Source organism: Oncorhynchus mykiss, chromosome 16 (assembly GCF_057628025.1).
Source record: "Oncorhynchus mykiss isolate SJ-2025 chromosome 16, ASM5762802v1, whole genome shotgun sequence".
In the NCBI taxonomy this organism is placed as follows: Eukaryota; Metazoa; Chordata; class Actinopteri; order Salmoniformes; family Salmonidae; genus Oncorhynchus; species Oncorhynchus mykiss.
The window spans coordinates 76,117,943-76,141,666 of NC_143037.1; the positions used below are offsets into that span (position 1 = coordinate 76,117,943).

Genomic DNA, 23,724 nt, shown 5'->3' on the forward strand with positions numbered 1-23,724 from the left:
ATATGCCACTCCTGTCAGGTGGATGGATTATCTTGGAAAAGCAGAAATGCTCACTAACAGGAACGCAAACAAATGTGTGCACAACATTTTAGAGAAATAAGTTTTTGTACATATAGAACATTTCTGGGATCTTTTATTTCAGCTCATGAAACACGGGAACAACACTTTACATGTTGCGTTTTAGATTTTGTTCAGTGTATATATAAACCCTGGATGACTGACGGGGGGGCGTTGTATTGAAGTCAATGGGCAGCCATCTTGGTACTCCTCCTCCATTGTAAAAATAAATATATATATTTTAGTTGAACACATTTATTCTATTAGACTCCTTAATGTATATTTTAAATTATATTATGTGAGCTAGAGTTCTAATGTTACTGTACCCACTACAACAAAATACTTAAATATATGTAATTTTGTCCTTGGAATACTGTGGAATTCCCTTCATTCCTACGGGGAGTACCAATATGGCCGACCCGGTGGCTTCATAGCCTCTCAATGGCAAATGCACAGCGTCGACAATCCAGGGTTTTTATATACATCATTGGCTCCTTTCCACTGCGCTCCGGCGCCGCTCCAGGTTTTTCAGGCTGCCACTGACCAGATGCGTTCTTAGGTCTCCACTCCACTGGGCTCTTTATACTCTCCGGGTTTTCCAGGCCGCTACCGACCAGAGGCTCTCTAGCAGAAAGATCACATATAAAGTCACCCCTTTGTAGTGGAAGAGCACAGAGTGACAAGCTATTTCTTGCTTGTAAAAAAAAAAAAAAAGAAGCGTTGTTGTTTGTACCTTTTTTGGAGACTAGGGATTTTTCCTATATACCTGTGGGTTGGCGTAGAGATTTATGGAGAGGTCTCGCCGGGACTTTAACACGCTTTTCTCTGGACGTACTTGATTGGAGCGAGAGAGGGGGGTTGGCTGAAATTCTTAACTGAAGAAAGAACCGTACTGGTAAGCGGGTAACGGGGTTTGCCTGCCTCTGGAAGCTGAAAGGAAATCTGTTAGTTGTCTGCTTCACTGGTCGTGAATGTTTTCAGCCTCTCTTCCCCCCCCCCACCCTCCCTCTCCCCAGCTTTTTATGGCTCACAGACTGTCTCTTGGATGAGAAGAAATACTGAAATACATTTTAGGTTTGTGTTTTTAACCATTTTTTTTTTATTCATTTTTTAAAAATGTTTTATTCCTTTTTGCTGGTTTTGTTGTTGTGAGGTGCTGAGAGTTGATTTGCTGTTTTGAGGTAAAAAAAAATATCAAACGGTTGTTGTTGAGAAAGTTGTCATTCGCACTGTCGTTTTCCTCCGTCCTGTCACTGTGGATTTGTAATTATTATTTTTTTTAGTCTTTTCTCAGGTTTCCTATTTGGTCCGACATGTAAGCACACAATTATTTAAGTGTTGCATTTTGCTGAGAAATATGGTCTGTGTACTATAGTAAAATAATTGCATGTAAACACAGTCAAAGGAAATATCTTGCAAATTATACAAGTTATTGAAGTTGAGTTTTGGCTTTGAATGTCTGCTTTGTAAGATCCCGATATTATTCTCTCTGAATCTGACATTTCCTGTGTGATTTATGAAACAATAGATATCCATAGCTTCTCTTTTCAAACCACATGAAAGAGCAAAGTAGTATAATTTCAATGTCTGTTTCTGCCTGAGTTAGCAATTCCCTCTGTGCCCTGACACGGCTGTGTACTTTAGCTTTCTCTCGCTCACGAGTTTAAACAGAGGCTACGGAGTTTACAGATTTTAAACATCAACTCTCTCTCAAACCAAACCACAGAAAGAAAACAAGGTTTTTGTCGTGGCAGTGGCTGTATCGTCATGTGGCTGGTTGCATTTTTATCTGTACTATACTGGTCGTTGTAGCTGTGTCTGTTCTGGAAGGACGGTAGCTGATATTTAGTCTTTGTTTTTCAGAAGCGGTTCATTAAAGGGCTCAGACAGTACGGCAAGAACTTCTTTAAGATTCGGAAAGAGCTGCTACCCAACAAGGAAACGGTAAGTCACCGTTCCACCGGGGTTTTATTCTAGACCTCGGCTCTGTACAATCAATGTGTGGTACTGTACAAAGTTTCCTTGTGATTCAGATTTAGCAGTAAAATATTAACAACATAACTGATTTGTTTAAAAGAAAATATTGCAGTCAAACTCAAATTAAACTTTTTAGCAATTTTTTTTTGCATCATCACCTTACAGTCACCACTGTGTACTTCAACATCAACAGTAGGAATGAGTTTGACCAAGGGAAATTACTGTATGTAAAATGTTGGGCATTGCGTGTGTTATATTTACCCTGAAGGTTTATTGATAAACATGATGTACATCTATTCATCCAACCACTCTGCTGCAATACTAGTAGAGCTGCCTTTTGACCCTCTCAAAACACCATAACACGAGAGGAAATATGGATCAATATTTATACTCAACTAAAAAATTTAAATAAATTCATTAGGCCCTAATCTATGGATTTCACATTACTGGGCAGGGGCGCAGCCATGGGTGGGCCTGGGAGGGCATAGGCCCACCCATATTGCAGCCAGGCCCAGCTTATCAGAATGAGTTTTTCCCCACAAAAGGGAAAAAAAAACTCCTCGCACTTTTGTCCCCAGCACAAGGTTCACCTGTGTAATGATCATGCTGTTTAATCGGCTTCTTTAGATACCACACTTGTCAGGTGGATGGCAAATAAGAAACGCTCACGAACAAATTTGTTCACAAAATGTGAGAGAAATGAGCTTTTTGTGCGTATAGAACATTTCTGGGATCTTTTATTTCAGCTCATGAAACACGGAACCAACGTTTTACATGTTGCGTTTATATTTTTATTCAGTGTATATTTTTGTATTTATTTGACCTTTGCCCCAATGGGACTCTTAAAATAATGTCTATTTTGCAAGGGATCCCTGCATATAAAGCCTTCAAAGTAATCTTACCCCCTGACTTTATCCACATTTTGTAATGTTACAGCCTAAATTTTAAATTGGATTAAGTTGAGATGTTGTGTCACTGGCCTACCCAGAATACCCCGTAATGTCAAAGTGGAATTATGTTTTTCAAATTAAAAATGAAAAGCTGAAATGTCTCGAGTCAGTAAGTATTCAACCCCTTTGTTACGGCTAAATACGTTCAGGAGTGAAAATGTGCTCAACAAGTCACATAATAAGTTGCATGGACTCACTCTGTGTGCAATAATAGTGTTTAACATGATTTTTTTAATGACTATCTCATCTCTGTACCCCACACATACAATTATCTGTGAAGGTCCCTCAGTAGAGCATGAGAATTTCAAACACAAATTCAACCACAAAAGACCAGGGGAGGTTTTCCAATCCCTCGCAAACAAGGGCAGGTAGGAAGGGCAGGTAGGAAGGGCAAAACATTTAAAAATCAGACATTGAAAATCCCTTTGAGTTTTTTTTTATTTTTTATTTGACACTTTTTATGGTGTATAAATGCACCCAGTCGCTACAAAGATACAGACGTCCTTCCTAACTTAGTTGCCGTGGAGGAAGGAACCCGGCAACTAAAGCCAATGGTGATTTTAGAACAGTTACAGAGTTTAATGGCTGTGGTAGGATGCATCAACAACATTGTACTTACTCCTCAATACTAACCTAATTGACAGAGTGAAAAGAAGGAAGCCTGTACAGAATAAAAATATTCCCAAACATGCATCCTGTTTGCAACAAAGGCACTAAAGTAAAACTGCCAAAAAAATGTGGCAAAGAAATGAACTTCATGTCCTGAATATAAAGCGTTATGTTTTGGACAAATCCAACACAACCCATCACGGAGCACCACTCTTCATTTTTTCAAGTGTGATGGTTGGTGCATCATGTTATGGGTATGCTTGTCATCTGCAATGACTAGGGAGTTGTTTTTTATTTTGATAAAAATAAACAGAATAGAGCTAAGCACAGGCAGAGAAATTACGGTAGAGAAATGAACATTACATTCTCTGGCAACAGCTCTGGACATTGCTGCAGTCAGCATGCAAAATTGCAACGCTCCCTTAAGACAAAACTGCACATTTTCAGCTCATGAAACATGGTCACCAACACTTTACATGTTGCGTTTACATATTAGTTCAGTGTAATTTGTAAATGACTAAAACCAAATTGTAATGGATCTACATTTATACCATTCCTTGACTGTGTCCAGCTTGTTGCGAATCCCCTAAATTAAAGCTAGACAGTCGGGGAGTATCTAAGATTCCCAAAAAGCGATGGATAGAGGACTATCTGCACATTTTTTTCTTTTTATGTCTGAGGAAATATAACACATTGTCAGTGCGGCCCTCCGGACCTCGTTGAAGATCGAATGCGGCCCTCCCCCGGGGCAAAATGAGTTTGATATACACCAGGGGTGTCAATCTAAGGGAGGAGGAGAGGGTAGCATTGACTGGAGGTGGATGAGGAAGGTGGATGAGGAAGGTGGGGGTAAGCTCAATATAGACTGAACGGGGATTGAACCACAGCTACAGTAAAAATATAAAAAACTTGGGTTATGATTGAACTGGATTTTGTGCTAAAAGCCTGCTGTACACACACACACACACACACACACACACACACACACACATTGCTCTCCTCTCCTCTCTGAGCAAGTGGCACTGCTACTCAATACCCAGAGGAAAGCTCAATTTATTTTCCCTAACAGAAATCTCTCCTCTTTCTCTCGCTCTCTCTAAACCTCACCTCCTTCAATCTCACTGTCCCCTTCCTTCACTCTCTTCACTCCCACACACGGTCTATGAACCATCTTCAAGATTTTTGTAAAGTAGCTTTAACATATTTTTATTTTCTCTCTCTCTCTGTCGTCCTCACCACACACACACACACACACACACACACACACACTGACATATAATATTTTAGTAATTCCACGGGCATGCCAAGCCACACGAGAAGAAGGATGGAGCGCCTCATATTAAATGCGGTGTGGTTGTTTCTATAACATTATTTCTTCCAAGGTCTGGGTCTGGATACCACCAAACTACTGTACTGAGTCACATCGCAGCCCAGCCAACAGAGCAGGGAGTAGGGCCTTCTATAAACGTCCTCTGGGCTTATAGCCAGTCATCCACACAGAGACATCCAGAGGGCTACAGTGTTCCTGCCTCTCTTCCTCCCTTAATTCCTCGCTTCCTGCTAGTATTAGCTGGACGGCTTTTTGAGAGAGCTACAGTGATTCTCCTCGACTCACTCTCGTTCCTCTGGTCTGATTCTCCTTGACTCACTCTCGTTCCTCTGGTCTGATACTCCTTGACTCACTCTCTTTCCTCTGGTCTGATTCTCCTTGACTCACTCTCGTTCCTCTGGTCTGATTCTCCTTGACTCACTGTCGTTCCTCTGGTCTGATTCTCCTTGACTCACTCTCGTTCCTCTGGTATGAGTTTTCCTGTTTTTCCACAGGGCGACGGTGTTCCTGCTTCTTCCTCAGAGTCTCGCTCCCTTTTTTCCTGCTAGCCCTCAGTGTTAACTTGGCCGCCTTTAAAGAGTGCTACGGTGTTCATGCATGTCCCTCCCTCCCTCCTTCTCCCTCTTTCTCTCTCCCTCCCTCTGTCCTTCCCGTAGCTCATTATCTGGGCCTGACCTAGGCCGCTCCTAAAGCGCCAGCACGGCTAGCGAAGGCAGTGCCAAGTCTAAGCACCCAGCGCTGTGTCAACACACCAGGCCTGACTAGCGTTTAGGAATGCTTTATATAAAGACACATAAAGGCCTGGAGCAGAGTGTGTGTGTGTGTGTGTGTGGGGGGGGGGGTCGTCCCTCTCTGTCGAACTGTCGGACGATCTGACAGTGTGTACAGGACTGTCTCTGTTGCAACCATTTCCTCCAGTACACAGGGGGGGGGGGGGGGGGGGGGGGGGGGGGGCGGCGGCGTCATGGAACATGAGCTGGGTTCTGCTCAACACTGTTCAAACAACTAAATTCTCTGAAATGGCAGATCGCAGATAAAAATGTTGCTTGATATTTTTCCACTTTAAATGGTATTGTAAAAAATAAAATAAATAAAAAATTGTTGTACAAGTATTTCTTTCAAATATGATTAATGTTATTTAGCCGCAGGTTCTGTCATTAAAACAATGTGTTATTTTGAAACAGCCCAAGCTTTTTTGATCCAGGTTTCATCTCTTTCCTAACCTCCACTTTGTTATGGAGCAGACGTAGGGTCTTCATCACGACACCGTTAGGAAAATAATAACAATCCTATTTTCTCTTGTTCATATTTCACAACCTTCCTTTTAGTTGCGTTTACGCGATTGAGCAAAATAATAGGTCTACTCTTGATTTAGGTGACATTATTACACATTATCACACATTATTACACATTATTCGCACATTATTAAACATTATTAAACATTGGTGCACATTATTGTACATTATTTTCACACATTATTGCACATTATTGCACATTAAACATTATCACACATTATTGCACAGTATTGCACATTATTACATGCGAAAAATGTTTCTGATCAGTAATCGATGAGCAAACAAATAGATGAGCTACACCACCTCCACTTATTTTGCCAAAGCTAGAAAACCAAATAACCAAATACAGAGGGAGATTTTAGTGAAACAAAATCACATTGAATGATTATCAGACAATTCACAGGCTTTAGGTCAGGAGGATGGCCTAGTCGACTAAGCAACTGAAAATGTATAATGTCGCGTGTCACAGGAGAACGTACTTTTAAAAAAATATATATCAAAAAGCTGCTTTTTTGGGGGGGGGGGGTAGAAATGCCTTCTGGGACATGTGAACTTTCATGTGCCTTAACAATCTTGTATGCCATAAAATTGTTAAATTTGAGCCTAGTTGGTTTAGCCACTGTCTCTTTGAGTTGGTCAGTATGTGTAAGTAATATTGTCTAACACTGATTAAAATATATATATATATATATATATAATATATATGTATATACACATATATATTGTGTAGTAAAACTGCATAAGTGTTGCTCTCCACTTTCTGTAGGACCGAGATTTGAAATCAATGAAATTAGAGTATGATAGTTTAGGAGAAAACACATGTCTCCGGATTATATCTTCAAACTAAGGGCAACCATGGCATCTGTGACAGAGGTAGAACGGTCCATCGATGTATAGTCCAAGATAGTCCAGCTAGCTACATTTTCCGATATTACACGTTTCTAATTATGTCAGAAAGTTGTTTTCAATTCAAGATGGTGTACTGTTAGCTGATTGGCTCGCTAGCAAGCGTTACGTGTATGATCTGTGTAGTAATATTATTTGTATCTCAGAGCCATTTGCTTTGCTATTTGTAGCCTCGTGTTAGTTAGCTAACATTGAAGCTGGTTGGTTAACTACCTGCAGATTCACGCATGGTTGTATCGTCATGAGTTGTTGGGATTATGGTTCAATGTTTAGCTAGCTAGCTACATGCAGGTATCCATTCATGCAGGTATCCATTTCAGTAGAATGTTCATGATGTCACTGCAACATCTGTTGAAAGACGTGGGCTGGTAAATTGACTCTGGCTATCTACTCTGATTTCTGAGTGTGCCAGAGTGCAGAATAACTGACGAATTTACAAACGCTCAACACCCGTTGAATATGGCCGGTGTCAGTAAACGTTGGCAAAAAAGCATACATTGTTGACAGTAGCACAGTTGCAGTCACCAATGCTCTGGAAAGCATGAAAACAGCCTAACCAACTCTGCTATGGCGAGTAAAATGGTTAGTGAGCCTGATTTTTATTTTATTTTTAATATATACTTACCCATCTACACAAAATACCCCATAATGACAAAGTGAAAACATGTTGTTTTTTATGTTTGTACATTTATTGAAAATGCAATGCAACAATATCTAATTTACACCCCTGAATAAATGTTTTGTAAATGCAACTTTGGCAGTGATTATAGCTGAGTGTCTTTCTGGGTAAGTCTCTGAAGCCAAGTGACCAAAATTGGAATTGTGTGTGTTCAGAAAGCAGTCATTTAAATGACATGGCTACACTAGTAATGACGGGTGTGTGCACATTCACTCATTTGTAAACAATTAACAAGCTAGTTCGCTACCACATGATCTTGTTAAACTGTCAACAGAGTAGCCAAATAACAGATTTGACCTTTCAAACACGTCACATTGCCAGCAATCAGGTTTGAATGGTGGATTGAAATGGGCTTTGTGGCTGTTCAGACTACAGGAAAAAGAACCGATTTGAAATTGGATATGCCCTAAAAAGGTATTTGAGTCACTAAAGCGCTTTCCACACCTGGATTTTTCAACATTTGCCTATTTGTATTATTTTTTAAATTATTCAAGCTTTATCAAATTGGTTGTTGATCGTTGCTAGACAACCATTTTCAGGTCTTGCCTGAAATGTTCCAAGTGTATTTAAGTCAAAACTGTCATTCCGCCACCCAAGAACATTCACTGTTGTCTTGGTAACCAACTCAAGTGTAGATTTGGCTTTGTGTTTTAGGTTGTTGTCCTGCTGAATGGTGAATTCATCTCCCAGTGTCTGTTGGAAAGCAGACTGAACCAGGTTTTCCTCTAGGTGTTTGCCTGTGTTTAGCTCCATTTGGGTTATTTTATTTATCCTGAAAAACTCCCCAGTCCTTAACGATTACAAGCATACCCATAACATGATACAGCCACCTCCTATGCTTGACAATATGGAGAGTGTTGGAATTGGATTTGCCCCGAACACAAGTTTGTATTCATGACAAAAAGTGAATTACTTGGCTTTTTTTTTTCAGTATTAGTGCCTTGTTTTGGAGTCTTTTTTTTTTTTTTACTGTCTTCCCTTCTATTCTGTTTATTTTTATCAACAAAAAAAAAACTCCCTAGTCATTGCAGATGACAAGCATACCCATAACATGATGCACCAACCATCACACTTGAAAAAATGAAGAGTGGTGCTCCGTGATGGGTTGTGTTGGATTTTTGTAGTGACTTGGTGTATTTATACACCATTCAAAGTATAATTTTCCTGAACAAAAAATATAAACGCAGCATGCAAAGCGTTGGTCCCATGTTTCATGAGCTGAAATGTAAAAATACCAGAAATGTTCCATACGTACAAAATGTTTCTTGCAAATTTTGGACACTACTTTGTTTACATCCCTGTTAGTGAGCATTTCTCCTTTGCCAATAGTATCCATCCACTTGACAGGTGTGGCCTATCAAGATGATTTAAACAGCATGAAGGGCACTTATTGGTAGATGGCGCCCTTCAAAAAAAAAAAAAAGCAGACATTGAATTTCCCTTTGAGCATAGTTAAGTTATTACACTGAACAAAAAGTATAAACACAAACATGCAACAATTTCAAAGATTTTTTTTTTCTGAGTTACTATTCATTTAAGGAAATCAGCCAATCAGGCTCTAGTCTGTGGATTTCACATGACTGGGAATGCAGATATTTATCTGTTAGTCACAGATACCCTTTTTCGAAGGTATCTGATGTGACCACCATTTTCTTAGTGCAGCGCCACACATCTCCTTCGCATAGAGTTGATCAGGCTGTTGATTGGTGGCCTGTTGGAATGTTGTCCTAATACTCTTCGATGGCTGTGCGAAGTTGCTGAATATTGGCGGGAACTGGAACACACTAACGTACACTTCGATCCAGAGCATCCCAAACATGCTCAATGGGTGACATGTCTGGTGAGGGTGCAGGCCATGGAAGCACTGAACTGGGACATTTTCAGCTTCCAGGAATTGTGTACAGATCCTTGCGACGTGGGGCCGTGCATTATCATGCTGAAACATGAGTTGATGGAGGTGGATGAATGGCACAACAATGGGCCTCAGGATCTCGTCACGGTATCGCTGAGCATTCAAATTGCCATAGATAAAATTAAATTGTGTTCGTTGTCCATAGCTGATGTCTGCCCTTATCATAACCCCACCACCACCATGGGGCACTCTGTTAACAACGTTGACATCAGCAAACCGCTCACCCACACGACGCCATACACGCTGTCTTCCATCTGCTCGGTACAGTTGAAAACTGGGATTAACCCGTGAAGAACACACTTCTCCAGCGTGCCAGTGGCCATTGAAGATGAGCACTTGCCCCCCTGAAGTCAGTTACGACGCCGATCTGCAGTCATGTCAAGACCCCGGTGAGGACGACAAGCACGTAAATGAGCTTCCCTGAGACGGTTTCTGACAGCTTGTGCAGATATTCTTCGGGTTGTGCAAACCCAGTTTCATCAGCTGTCCGGGTGGTTAGTCTCAGATGATACCGCAGGTGAAGAAGCCGGATGTGGAGGTCCTGGGCTGGCGTAGTTACAGGTGGTCTGTTGTTGTGAAGCCGGTTGGACATACTGCCAAATTCTGTAAAATTATGTTGGAGAGAAATTAACATTTTATCTGGCAACAGCTCTGGTGGATAAAGCTACAGTCAGCATGCCAATTGCACGCTCCCTCAACTTGAGACATCTGTGGCTTTGTGTTGTGTGACACAACTGCACATTTTAGAGTGGCCTTTTATTGTCCCCAGTACAAAGTGAACCTGTGTAATGATCATGGTGTTTAATCAGCTTCTTGATATGCCACACCTGTCAGGAGGATGGAATATCTTGGCAAAGGAGATATGCACAGAATAGTTGTGTATGGTACATTTCTGGGGCCTTTTATTTCAGGTCATGAAACATGGAACCAACACTACATGTTGAAGGTTTTTTTTTGGTTCAGTATAGTTGACCACACGCGGGTAAGCTATTGCTTCAAATATATTTCAACGATTGGATGACATTGAGAGTTTGTAAGCAACAATTTGATATGCTTTCAATGGCATTAGCCCACTTTATTCCAATATTTTGGTCAGTCAGAAAACAGCGCATGCTTAGTGATGGGCTTACGGGAAGAGATAGACGAAGCGACACGCGTTGCCATGTTTACAACTGCCAGGAGGATGGTAACCCGGGGCGCTGCCAAGCAACAGCTTAGTGACGGGCGCTGCCTAGCAACCATCAAGAGTTTTTAGAGAGTAGTGCGTGCCAAAGACTTCTCAGTATTACACGCTACGTTACATACTAAACCAAAGGAAGAACTTTACCAAAATGATTCCTAGGTCATTTGGCGGACATTTGGCGTTGATATCGGCAATAACTTTCATAAAGGAGTTTTGATGAAGAGTCGTAAAATAACGTGAACCTGAAAACAAATGAAGGTTGCTGTTCTATGGAAAGTGTCACCCAGTCTATTGGTTTTATTTCTCCTGTTTTAGGTAAAGGGCGTCGTCTCCTAACATTCTCTCCCTTTGACTCAGAGACCACTAGGCTGCAGCTGCTTTTAGGACAGCGAGAACTACAGGATACTTGACCTGCAAAAAAAATACAGTTTAACACTTACCAGCTATCTGCTGCAACAACACCACCGTGTTCTACCAGTGTGTTCTACCACCGTGTTCTACCACCGTGTTCTACCACCGTGTTCTACCACCGTGTTCTACCACCGTGTTCTACCACCGTGTTCTACCACCGTGTTCTACCACCGTGTTCTACCACTGTGTTCTACCACCGTGTTCTACCACCGTGTTCTACCACCGTGTTCTACCACCGTGTTCTACCAGTGTGTTCTACCACTGTGTTCTACCACTGTGTTCTACCACTGTGTTCTACCACTGTGTTCTACCACCGTGTTCTACCACCGTGTTCTACCACTGTGTTCTACCACTGTGTTCTACCACTGTGTTCTACCACCGTGTTCTACCACCGTGTTCTAAGGTTGTGCACACAGCCGCCGCCACCCCCCCAGGCCGGCTGCTGTTTCGTTGTCTTCACATCCTCTCAGCCTCAGCAGATGTTTGCCCCTGTGCCATGACCTGTAGATCTGTAAACACACGTCAGATTGGTTAATACTGCCATGTCTTCACCCCAGCAGTCAGTCAGCCAGCCAGTCCACAGCCTTGGGGTCATTACAAATACTTTGGTTCAGGCACCAATTTAACCAGCTAAAATAAGAGAAGTGTTCCCTCCACTCTAGAATACACTATGTAGGAAATACGGTGGCCTTATGGACACACACTAGGAGGGAATACGGTGCTGTTATGGACACACACTAGGAGACACTATGTAGGGAATACGGTGCTGTTATGGACACTCTAGGAGGGAATACGGTTCTGTTATGGACACACTCTAGGAGGGAATACGGTGCTGTTATGGACACACACTAGGAGGGAATACGGTGCCATTATAGACACACTCTAGGAGGGAATACGGTGCTGTTATGGACACACACTAGGAGGGAATACGGTGCTGTTATGGACACACACTAGGAGGGAATACGGTGCCATTATAGACACACACTAGGAGGGAATATGGTGCTGTTATGGACACACACTAGGAGACACTATGTAGGGAATACGGTGCTGTTATGGACACACTCTAGGAGGGAATACGGTGCTGTTATGGACACACACTAGGAGGGAATATGGTGCTGTTATGGACACACACTAGGAGACACTGTAGGGAATACGGTGCTGTTATGGACACACTCTAGGAGGGAATACGGTGCTGTTATGGACACACACTAGGAGGGAATACGGTGCTGTTATGGACACACACTAGGAGGGAATACGGTGCTGTTATGGACACACTCTAGGAGGGAATACGGTGCCATTATAGACACACACTAGGAGGGAATATGGTGCTGTTATGGACACACACTAGGAGACACTATGTAGGGAATACGGTGCTGTTATGGACACACTCTAGGAGGGAATACGGTGCTGTTATGGACACACACTAGGAGAGAATATGGTGCTGTTATGGACACACACTAGGAGACACTATGTAGGGAATACGGTGCTGTTATGGACACACTCTAGGAGGGAATACGGTGCTGTTATGGACACACACTAGGAGAGAATATGGTGCTGTTATGGACACACACTAGGAGACACTATGTAGGGAATACGGTGCTGTTATGGACACACTCTAGGAGGGAATACGGTGCTGTTATGGACACACACTAGGAGGGAATACGGTGCTGTTATGGACACACTCTAGGAGGGAATACGGTGCTGTTATGGACACACACTAGGAGACACTATGTAGGGAATACGGTGCTGTTATGGACACACTGTAGTAGGGAATACGGTGCTGTTATGGACACACACTAGGAGGGAATACGGTGCTGTTATGGACACACTGTAGTAGGGAATACGGTGCTGTTATGGACACACTGTAGTAGGGAATATGGTGCTGTTATGGACACACACTAGGAGGGAATACGGTGCCATTATAGACACACACTAGGAGGGAATACGGTGCTGTTATGGACACACACTAGGAGGGAATACGGTGCTGTTATGGACACACACTGTAGTAGGGAATACGGTGCTGTTATGGACACACACTAGGAGGGAATACGGTGCTGTTATGGACACACACTAGGAGGGAATACGGTGCTGTTATGGACACACTCTAGGAGGGAATACGGTGCCATTATAGACACACACTAGGAGGGAATATGGTGCTGTTATGGACACACACTAGGAGACACTATGTAGGGAATACGGTGCTGTTATGGACACACTCTAGGAGGGAAAACGGTGCTGTTATGGACACACACTAGGAGGGAATATGGTGCTGTTATGGACACACACTAGGAGACACTATGTAGGGAATACGGTGCTGTTATGGACACACTCTAGGAGGGAATACGGTGCTGTTATGGACACACACTAGGAGGGAATACGGTGCTGTTATGGACACACTCTAGGAGGGAATACGGTGCTGTTATGGACACACACTAGGAGGGAATACGGTGCCATTATAGACACACACTAGGAGGGAATATGGTGCTGTTATGGACACACACTAGGAGACACTATGTAGGGAATACGGTGCTGTTATGGACACACTCTAGGAGGGAATACGGTGCTGTTATGGACACACACTAGGAGGGAATATGGTGCTGTTATGGACACACACTAGGAGACACTGTAGGGAATACGGTGCTGTTATGGACACACTCTAGGAGGGAATACGGTGCTGTTATGGACACACACTAGGAGGGAATACGGTGCTGTTATGGACACACACTAAGAGGGAATACGGTGCTGTTATGGACACACTCTAGGAGGGAATACGGTGCCATTATAGACACACACTAGGAGGGAATATGGTGCTGTTATGGACACACACTAGGAGACACTATGTAGGGAATACGGTGCTGTTATGGACACACTCTAGGAGGGAATACGGTGCTGTTATGGACACACACTAGGAGAGAATATGGTGCTGTTATGGACACACACTAGGAGACACTATGTAGGGAATACGGTGCTGTTATGGACACATTCTAGGAGGGAATACGGTGCTGTTATGGACACACACTAGGAGGGAATACGGTGCTGTTATGGACACACTAGGAGGGAATACGGTGCTGTTATGGACACACACTAGGAGACACTATGTAGGGAATACGGTGCTGTTATGGACACACTGTAGTAGGGAATACGGTGCTGTTATGGACACACACTAGGAGGGAATACGGTGCTGTTATGGACACACTGTAGTAGGGAATACGGTGCTGTTATGGACACACTGTAGTAGGGAATATGGTGCTGTTATGGACACACACTAGGAGGGAATACGGTGCCATTATAGACACACACTAGGAGGGAATACGGTGCTGTTATGGACACACACTAGGAGGGAATACGGTGCTGTTATGGACACACACTGTAGTAGGGAATACGGTGCTGTTATGGACACACACTAGGAGGGAATACGGTGCTGTTATGGACACACACTAGGAGGGAATACGGTGCTGTTATGGACACACTCTAGGAGGGAATACGGTGCCATTATAGACACACACTAGGAGGGAATATGGTGCTGTTATGGACACACACTAGGAGACACTATGTAGGGAATACGGTGCTGTTATGGACACACTCTAGGAGGGAAAACGGTGCTGTTATGGACACACACTAGGAGGGAATATGGTGCTGTTATGGACACACACTAGGAGACACTATGTAGGGAATACGGTGCTGTTATGGACACACTCTAGGAGGGAATACGGTGCTGTTATGGACACACACTAGGAGGGAATACGGTGCTGTTATGGACACACTCTAGGAGGGAATACGGTGCTGTTATGGACACACACTAGGAGGGAATACGGTGCTGTTATGGACACACACTAGGAGGGAATACGGTGCTGTTATGGACACACACTAGGAGGGAATACGGTGCTGTTATGGACACACACTAGGAGACACTATGTAGGGAATACGGTGCTGTTATGGACACACTGTAGTAGGGAATACGGTGCTGTTATGGACACACACTAGGAGGGAATACGGTGCTGTTATGGACACACTGTAGTAGGGAATACGGTGCTGTTATGGACACACACTAGGAGGGAATACGGTGCCATTATAGACACACACTAGGAGGGAATACGGTGCTGTTATGGACACACACTAGGAGGGAATACGGTGCTGTTATGGACACACACTGTAGTAGGGAATACGGTGCTGTTATGGACACACACTAGGAGGGAATACGGTGCTGTTATGGACACACACTAGGAGGGAATATGGTGCCATTATGGATACACACTAGGAGAGAATACGGTGCTGTTATGGACACACACTAGGAGGGAATACGGTGCTGTTATGGACACACTCTAGGAGGGAATACGGTGCCATTATGGACACACACTAGGAGGGAATACGGTGCTGTTATGGACACACTCTAGGAGGGAATACGGTGCCATTATGGACACACTCTAGGAGGGAATACGGTGCCATTATGGACACACTCTAGGAGGGAATACGGTGCTGTTATGGACACACTTTAGGAGGGAATACGGTGCTGTTATGGACACACTTTAGGAGGGAATACGGTGCTGTTATGGACACACTTTAGGAGGGAATACGGTGCTGTTATGGACACACACTAGGAGGGAATACGGTGCTGTTATGGACACACACTAGGAGGGAATACGGTGCCATTATGGACACACACTAGGAGGGAATACGGTGCTGTTATGGACACACACTAGGAGGGAATACGGTGCCATTATGGACACACTCTAGGAGGGAATACGGTGCCATTATGGACACACACTAGGAGGGAATACGGTGCTGTTATGGACACACACTAGGAGACACTATGTAGGGAATACAGTGCTGTTATGCACACACACTAGGAGACACTATGTAGGGAATACGGTGCTGTTATGGACACACACTAGGAGGGAATACGGTGCTGTTATGGACACACACTAGGAGACACTATGTAGGGAATACGGTGCTGTTATGGACACTCTAGGAGGGAATACGGTGCTGTTATGGACACACACTAGGAGGGAATACGGTGCTGTTATGGACACACACTAGGAGGGAATACGGTGCTGTTATGGACACACACTAGGAGGGAATACGGTGCTGTTATGGACACACACTAGGAGACACTATGTAGGGAATATGGTGCTGTTATGCACACACACTAGGAGGGAATACGATGCTGTTATGGACACACACTATGTAGGGAATACGGTGCTGTTATAGACACACACTAGGAGGGAATACGGTGCTGTTATGGACACACACTAGGAGACACTATGTAGGGAATATGGTGCTGTTATGCACACACACTAGGAGGGAATACGGTGCTGTTATGGACACACACTATGTAGGGAATACGGTGCTGTTATGGACACGCACTAGGAGACACTATGTAGGGAATATGGTGCTGTTATGCACACACACTAGGAGGGAATACGGTGCCATTATGGACACACACTAGGAGGGAATACGGTGCTGTTATGGACACACACTAGGAGGGAATACGGTGCCATTATGGACACACTCTAGGAGGGAATACGGTGCCATTATGGACACACACTAGGAGGGAATACGGTGCTGTTATGGACACACACTAGGAGACACTATGTAGGGAATACGGTGCTGTTATGGACACACACTAGGAGGGAATACGGTGCTGTTATGGACACACACTAGGAGACACTATGTAGGGAATACGGTGCTGTTATGGACACACACTAGGAGGGAATACGGTGCTGTTATGGACACACACTAGGAGACACTATGTAGGGAATACGGTGCTGTTATGGACACACACTAGGAGGGAATACGGTGCCATTATGGACACACACTAGGAGGGAATACGGTGCTGTTATGGACACACACTAGGAGGGAATACGGTGCCATTATGGACACACTCTAGGAGGGAATACGGTGCCATTATGGACACACACTAGGAGGGAATACGGTGCTGTTATGGACACACACTAGGAGACACTATGTAGGGAATACGGTGCTGTTATGGACACACACTAGGAGGGAATACGGTGCTGTTATGGACACACACTAGGAGACACTATGTAGGGAATACGGTGCTGTTATGGACACTCTAGGAGGGAATACGGTGCTGTTATGGACACACACTAGGAGGGAATACGGTGCTGTTATGGACACACACTAGGAGGGAATACGGTGCTGTTATGGACACACACTAGGAGGGAATACGGTGCTGTTATGGACACACACTAGGAGACACTATGTAGGGAATATGGTGCTGTTATGCACACACACTAGGAGGGAATACGGTGCTGTTATGGACTCACACTATGTAGGGAATACGGTGCTGTTATAGACACACACTAGGAGGGAATACGGTGCTGTTATGGACACACACTAGGAGACACTATGTAGGGAATATGGTGCTGTTATGCACACACACTAGGAGGGAATACGGTGCTGTTATGGACACACACTATGTAGGGAATACGGTGCTGTTATGGACACGCACTAGGAGGGAATACGGTGCTGTTATGGACACACACTAGGAGACACTATGTAGGGAATATGGTGCTGTTATGCACACACACTAGGAGGGAATACGGTGCTATTATGGACACACACTAGGAGACACTAGGAAGGAATACGGTGCTGTTATGGACACACACTAGGAGACACTAGGAGGGAATACGGTGCTGTTATGGACACACACTAGGAGGGAATACGGTGCCATTATGGACACACACTAGGAGACACTATGTAGGGAATACGGTGCTGTTATGGACACACACTAGGAGGAAATACGGTGCTGTTATGGACACACACTAGGAGACACTATGTAGGGAATACGGTGCTGTTATGGACACACACTAGGAGGGAATACGGTGCTGTTATGGACACACACTAGGAGGGAATACGGTGCTGTTATGGACACACACTAGGAGGGAATACGGTGCTGTTATGGACACACACTAGGAGACACTAGGAGGGAATACGGTGCTGTTATGGACACACACTAGGAGGGAATACGGTGCTGTTATGGACACACACTAGGAGGGAATATGGTGCCATTATGGACACACACTAGGAGGGAATACGGTGCTGTTATGGACACGCACTAGGAGGGAATACGGTGCTTTTATGGACACACACTAGGAGGGAATACGGTGCTGTTATGGACACACTCTAGGAGGGAATACGGTGCTGTTATGGACACACACTAGGAGGGAATACGGTGCTGTTATGGACACACACTGTAGTAGGGAATACGGTGCTGTTATGGACACACACTAGGAGGGAATACGTGCCGTTATGGACACACACTAGGAGGGAATACGGTGCTGTTATGCACACACTTTAGGAGACACCACCCTTCGCCTTGACGACAGCTTTGCACACTCTTGGCATTTTCTGAACCAGCTTCACCTGGAATGCTTTTCCAACAGTCTTGAAGGAGTTCCCACATATGCTGAGCACTTGTTGGCTGTTTTTCCTTCACTCTGCAGACCAACTCATCCCGAATCATCTCAATTGGGTTGAGGTTGGGTGATTGTGGAGGCCAGGTCATCTGATGCAGCACTCCATAACTCTCCTTCTTGGTCAAATAGCCTTTACACAGCCTGGAGGTGTGTTGGGTCATTGTCCTGTTGAAAAACAAATGATAGTCCCACTAAGCACAAACCAGATGGGATGGTGTGTCGCTGCAGAATGCTGTGGTAGCCATGGTGATTAAGTGTTCCTTGAATTCTAAATAAATCTCTGACAGTGTCATCAGGAAAGCACCCCCACACCTCCTCCTACGTGCTTCACTGTGGGATCCACACATGCGGAGATCATCCTTTCACCTACTCTGCGTCTCACAAAGACACGGTGGTTGGAAACAAAAATGTCAAATTTGGACAAATTTCCACGGGTCTAATGTCCATTGCTCATGTTTATTTGCCCGAGCAAGTCTCTTCTTCATATTGGTGTCTTTTAGTAGTGGTTTCTTTGGAGCAATTAGACCATAAAGGCCTGATTCATGCAGTCTCCTCTGAACAGTTGATGTTGAGATGTGTCCGTTACTTGAGCTCTGTGAGGTGCAGTTAACTCTAATGAACTTTATCCTCTGCAGCAGAGGTACCTCTGGGTCTAACGTTCCTTGTGGCGGTCTTCATGAGAGCCAGTTTCATCATAGCGCTTGATGGTTTTTGCCACTTTTTTAGGTTTTGTTGTGGAATTGTTAGGTATTACCTGCTAGATACTGCTGCACTGTAAGATCTAGAAGCACAAGCATTTCACTACACTCACAATAACATCTGATAACCATGTGTATGTGACCAATAAAGTCTGCTAACCATGTGTATGTGACCATTAACATCTACTAACCATGTGTATGTGACCAATAACATCTGCTAACCATGTGTACGTGACCAATAACATCTGATTTGATGTTGCAATTCCTCAGTCATTACTGTGATCTGTGACCAAAAACAAGCTACATATGGACAGTACCAAAATAAATGATCTATTGACTGTCTCTAAGCAGCAAAATCTGTAGAGCCTGGAAGGTTGTATCCCCCATATATATATATATATATATATGAGAGAGAACTATATGTAGTTTTGAATCGGGCGTCGTTTTGTATATCAGTTCATAAACCATGTGCCATGGAATCGGTATGTCAAATCTCTTCCCAACTGTTTTGCAATCTGTGGCAAACCTGTCAATTTTTTTTGTTTGGTCCTTCAGTGAAACTGGTATATTTTTGTATTCGTCATGTTTGGTCCTTCAGTGAAACTGGTATATTTTTGTATTCGTCATGTTTGGTCCTTCAGTGAAACTGGTATATTTTTGTATTCGTCATGTTTGGTCCTTCAGTGAAACTGGTATATTTTTGTATTCGTCATGTTTGGTCCTTCAGTGAAACTGGTATATTTTTGTATTCGTCATGTTTGGTCCTTCAGTGAAACTGGTATATTTTTAAATAACGATATTTTGGACATTTCGTTTGCAAATACCCGAAAGTGCGAGGTTGTAAGAGGTTGTAATCTGAATAAAGGGGAAAAGGCCATTCTTGAATATGAGGTGAGACTTTCTTACTTATTTGCTAGAGAACCAGTTTGTATTTAAGTAAAACTTTTGTATGACTTATTCTTTCATATTTAATCATTTTGTCTGGCTTGTCATTCCAAATAAAATTGAATTTTTTTTTATCAGATCATTTCAGAAAACAGGTTGCTTGGTGTAGGCAACATCATCAGCAAATAGACCGCAGCAGACAGCAGGCTTTTGGCCTGTAGTCACCCAACCCCTGTCTGTTCTAGCTAATAGATGTAGTACAGGAAGAGGTCCTACTGTATCAAATCAAACCGGAATTGAAAGGGCATTTCAAACCGTGACACTTTCTAGTATGAACAAAACAATTAAATATATTAACGAGGAGGACAGGAGATCCCTTTGCAAGGCTCCACTATGTGATTTATATTAGGTGGATTAGCTTATCAAGGTTAGGTGAGGCGTAGGGATCAACCCGCCCTGTAAAAAGGCTCTGTAGCAGGCGTAGGGATCAACCCGCCCTGTAAAAAGGCTCTGTAGCAGGCGTAGGGATCAACCCGCCCTGTAAAAAGGCTCTGTAGCAGTATGTCCAATCTGCTTTGATTTGTAAAAGCGCTTACAGCAGTGAAACGGGGAGAGAGTGGTGATTCTCTGGCGTGTGTATCCCTGACCTGTGAAAACACAGCTCGGTCATTCAGTGGGAGAAAGGATTGGCGCAGCGGGGATCCGCCTGCCTATTTAACCGCCAGGCGAGAAACACACACAGGCACGCGCACACACTGTTCCATCAGCCAAGGCCTCCCCCCCCCCCCCCCCCCCCCCCAGTGCACATTTGCTCTCTCTGCCCTGTGCTGTTCTGTACTGCGCTTACAGGGACCACAGACAGGAGTGGCTGTCTGTTTCAGAAGCCGTCGGGGTTCCGACTGTGTTGACCTTGGTGGAAGCAATGTATTAATATGTAGCTGGAGATATATTGTTGCCGTTCTTTTTTTTGTAACTGTATAAGAGACCCAATTAGTGTTACTAAAGCATTAGATAAGAGACAACGTACTGTATAATTAATTTCCGTTAAGAATCATTTAATCTCTCGTGAACAGACCACGTAAACATAAATGTTAGCGTAGCTCTGTCATGATACAATGGGATGCCTTACATGATGAGGTGCGTTAGTTCCTTGGGTTTTTCATCACTAGTTTATTTTTGACAAATCAAGATCTTGCAGGTGTTGGCATCTTTTGAAGAGGAGGAAACATTCGGGCTGTGACTTTCAGCGAGCGAGTGTGGAGCTCCTCGTTCTGCTCCTCGTTCTGCTCCTCGTTCCCCGCTCCTCGTTCTGCTCCTCGTTCTGCTCCTCGTTCCCCGCTCCTCGTTCCCCGCTCCTCGTTCTGCTCCTCGTTCCCCGCTCCTCGTTCTGCTCCTCGTTCTGCTCCTCGTTCTGCTCCTCGTTCTACTCCTCGTTCCCCGCTCCTCGTTCTGCTCCTCGTTCTGCTCCTCGTTCCCCGCTCCTCGTTCCCCGCTCCTCGTTCTGCTCCTCGTTCCCCGCTCCTCGTTCTGCTCCTCATTCCCCGCTCCTCGTTCCCCGCTCCTCGTTCTGCTCCTCGATCTGCTCCTCGATCTGCTCCTCGATCTACTCCTCGATCTGCTCCTCGATCTGCTCCTCGTTCTGCTCCTCGTTCTGCTCCTCGTTCCCCGCTCCTCGACCTGCTCCTCGACCTGCTCCTCGACCTGCTCCTCGATCTGCTCCTCAATCTGCTCCTCGTTCTGCTCCTCGTTCCCCGCTCCTCGTTCCCCGCTCCTCGTTCTGCTCCTCGTTCTGCTCCTCGTTCCCCGCTCCTCGTTCCCCGCTCCTCGTTCTGCTCCTCGTTCTGCTCCTCGTTCTGCTCCTCGTTCCCCGCTCCTCGTTCTGCTCCTCGTTCTGCTCCTCGTTCTGCTCCTCGTTCCCCGCTCCTCGTTCCCCGCTCCTCGTTACCCGCTCCTCGTTCCCCGCTCATCGTTCCCCGCTCCACGATCTGCTCCTCGTTCTGCTCCTCATTCCCCGCTCCTCGTTCCCCGCTCCTCGTTCTGCTCTTCGTTCCCCGCTCCTCGTTCTGCTCCTCATTCCCCGCTCTTCGGTATGTGGCAGAGAAGAACTTCACTGAACGTTGTAGTTTTTCCCCCACAATGCTCCACTCTACTGAAGGTAATTGTGATTTAGAATTTTTGATGGTAGGCCACTCTGGTAGGTACCTCCATTATGATCAAATAGCTACAGCAGCCTCCTTGACCACTGTTAAAACATAACGTAAAGCAGGTACAACCTCAGGTGTTCACAGTAAACTCGCACCGGAAGTTACAAAGAATTTTCTCAGATGTTCACGTTCGCGCCTACCTAAAATTAGCTCAGTGCTGGAAGAAATCCATACTACCAAACCCCGTTCAAGGGCACTTAACTTTCGTCTTGCCCTCGCACCCTCTGAAATCCTTCTTTAACCTGTCTCCTCCCCTTCATCTACACTGATTGAAGTGGATTTAACTCCTTAGTGATCCCTTCGTTAACGGGATTGATTTGACAACACCCAGTGAAATAGCAGAGCGCCAAATTCAAAAACAGAAATACTCATAATAATAATTAATAAATCATACAAGTGTTAAACATGGGTTTAAAGATGAACTTCTTGTTAATCCAGCCACAGTGTCAGATTTCAAAAAGGCTTTACTGCGAAAGCAAACCATGCTGTTATCTGAGGACCCCATTAAACAAACACATGACAATCATAATTCAACCCGTCAGGCACAACACAAAAGTCAGAAATAACGATATAATTCATGCCTTACCTTTGAAGATCTTCTTCTGTTGGCACTCCAATATGTCCATTAAACATCACAAATGGTCCTTTTGTTCGATAAATTCTGTTGTTATATATCCAAAATGTCAATTTATTTGGCGCGTATGATTCAGAAAATACACCGGTTCCAACTCAACACAACATGACTAAACATTATCTTATAAGTTACCGGTAAACTTGATCCAAACATTTCAAACAACTTTCCTAATACAACTTTAGGTATTTTTAAACGTAAATAATCGATAAAATTTAAGACGGAATAAACTGTGTTCAATACCGGAGGAAAACAAAGTGGAGTGAGCTTTCAGGTCACGCGCCACTAACAAACAGTACACTTCTCTCTACCCTCGTTCTGAACAGAGCTGCTTTTTCATTTCTCAAAAGGAAAAACATCAACCAATTTCTAAAGACTGTTGACATCCAGTGGAAGCGATAGGAACTGCAAGCAACTGCCTTGGAATTCTAGATTCCCATTGAAAACCCATTGAAAAGAGTGACCTCAAAAAGAAAAAGAAAAAATCCTGGATGTTTTGTCCTCGGTGTTTCGCCTGCCAAATAAGTTCTGTTATACTCACAGACATCATTCAAACAG

General features: G+C 44.1%; 1 protein-coding gene across 34 annotated transcripts in view; it reads left to right on the forward strand.

The window, feature by feature from the left end:
- Window positions 1-23,724, forward strand: part of LOC110491178 (arginine-glutamic acid dipeptide repeats protein) — a 323,796-nt gene that overhangs the window by 268,705 nt on the left and 31,367 nt on the right. For 19 of the 34 annotated variants that reach the window (XM_036947767.2, XM_090203963.1, XM_090203965.1 and 16 more), the window contains one exon: window positions 1,921-2,001. In XM_036947767.2, coding sequence (XP_036803662.2) covers window positions 1,921-2,001 — 81 coding nt within the window. Of the gene's footprint in view, window positions 1-638; window positions 1,373-1,920; window positions 2,002-23,724 lie in introns of those variants that run through there. The other 15 variants (XM_090203975.1, XM_090203981.1, XM_090203985.1 and 12 more) reach the window with 10 other exon arrangements.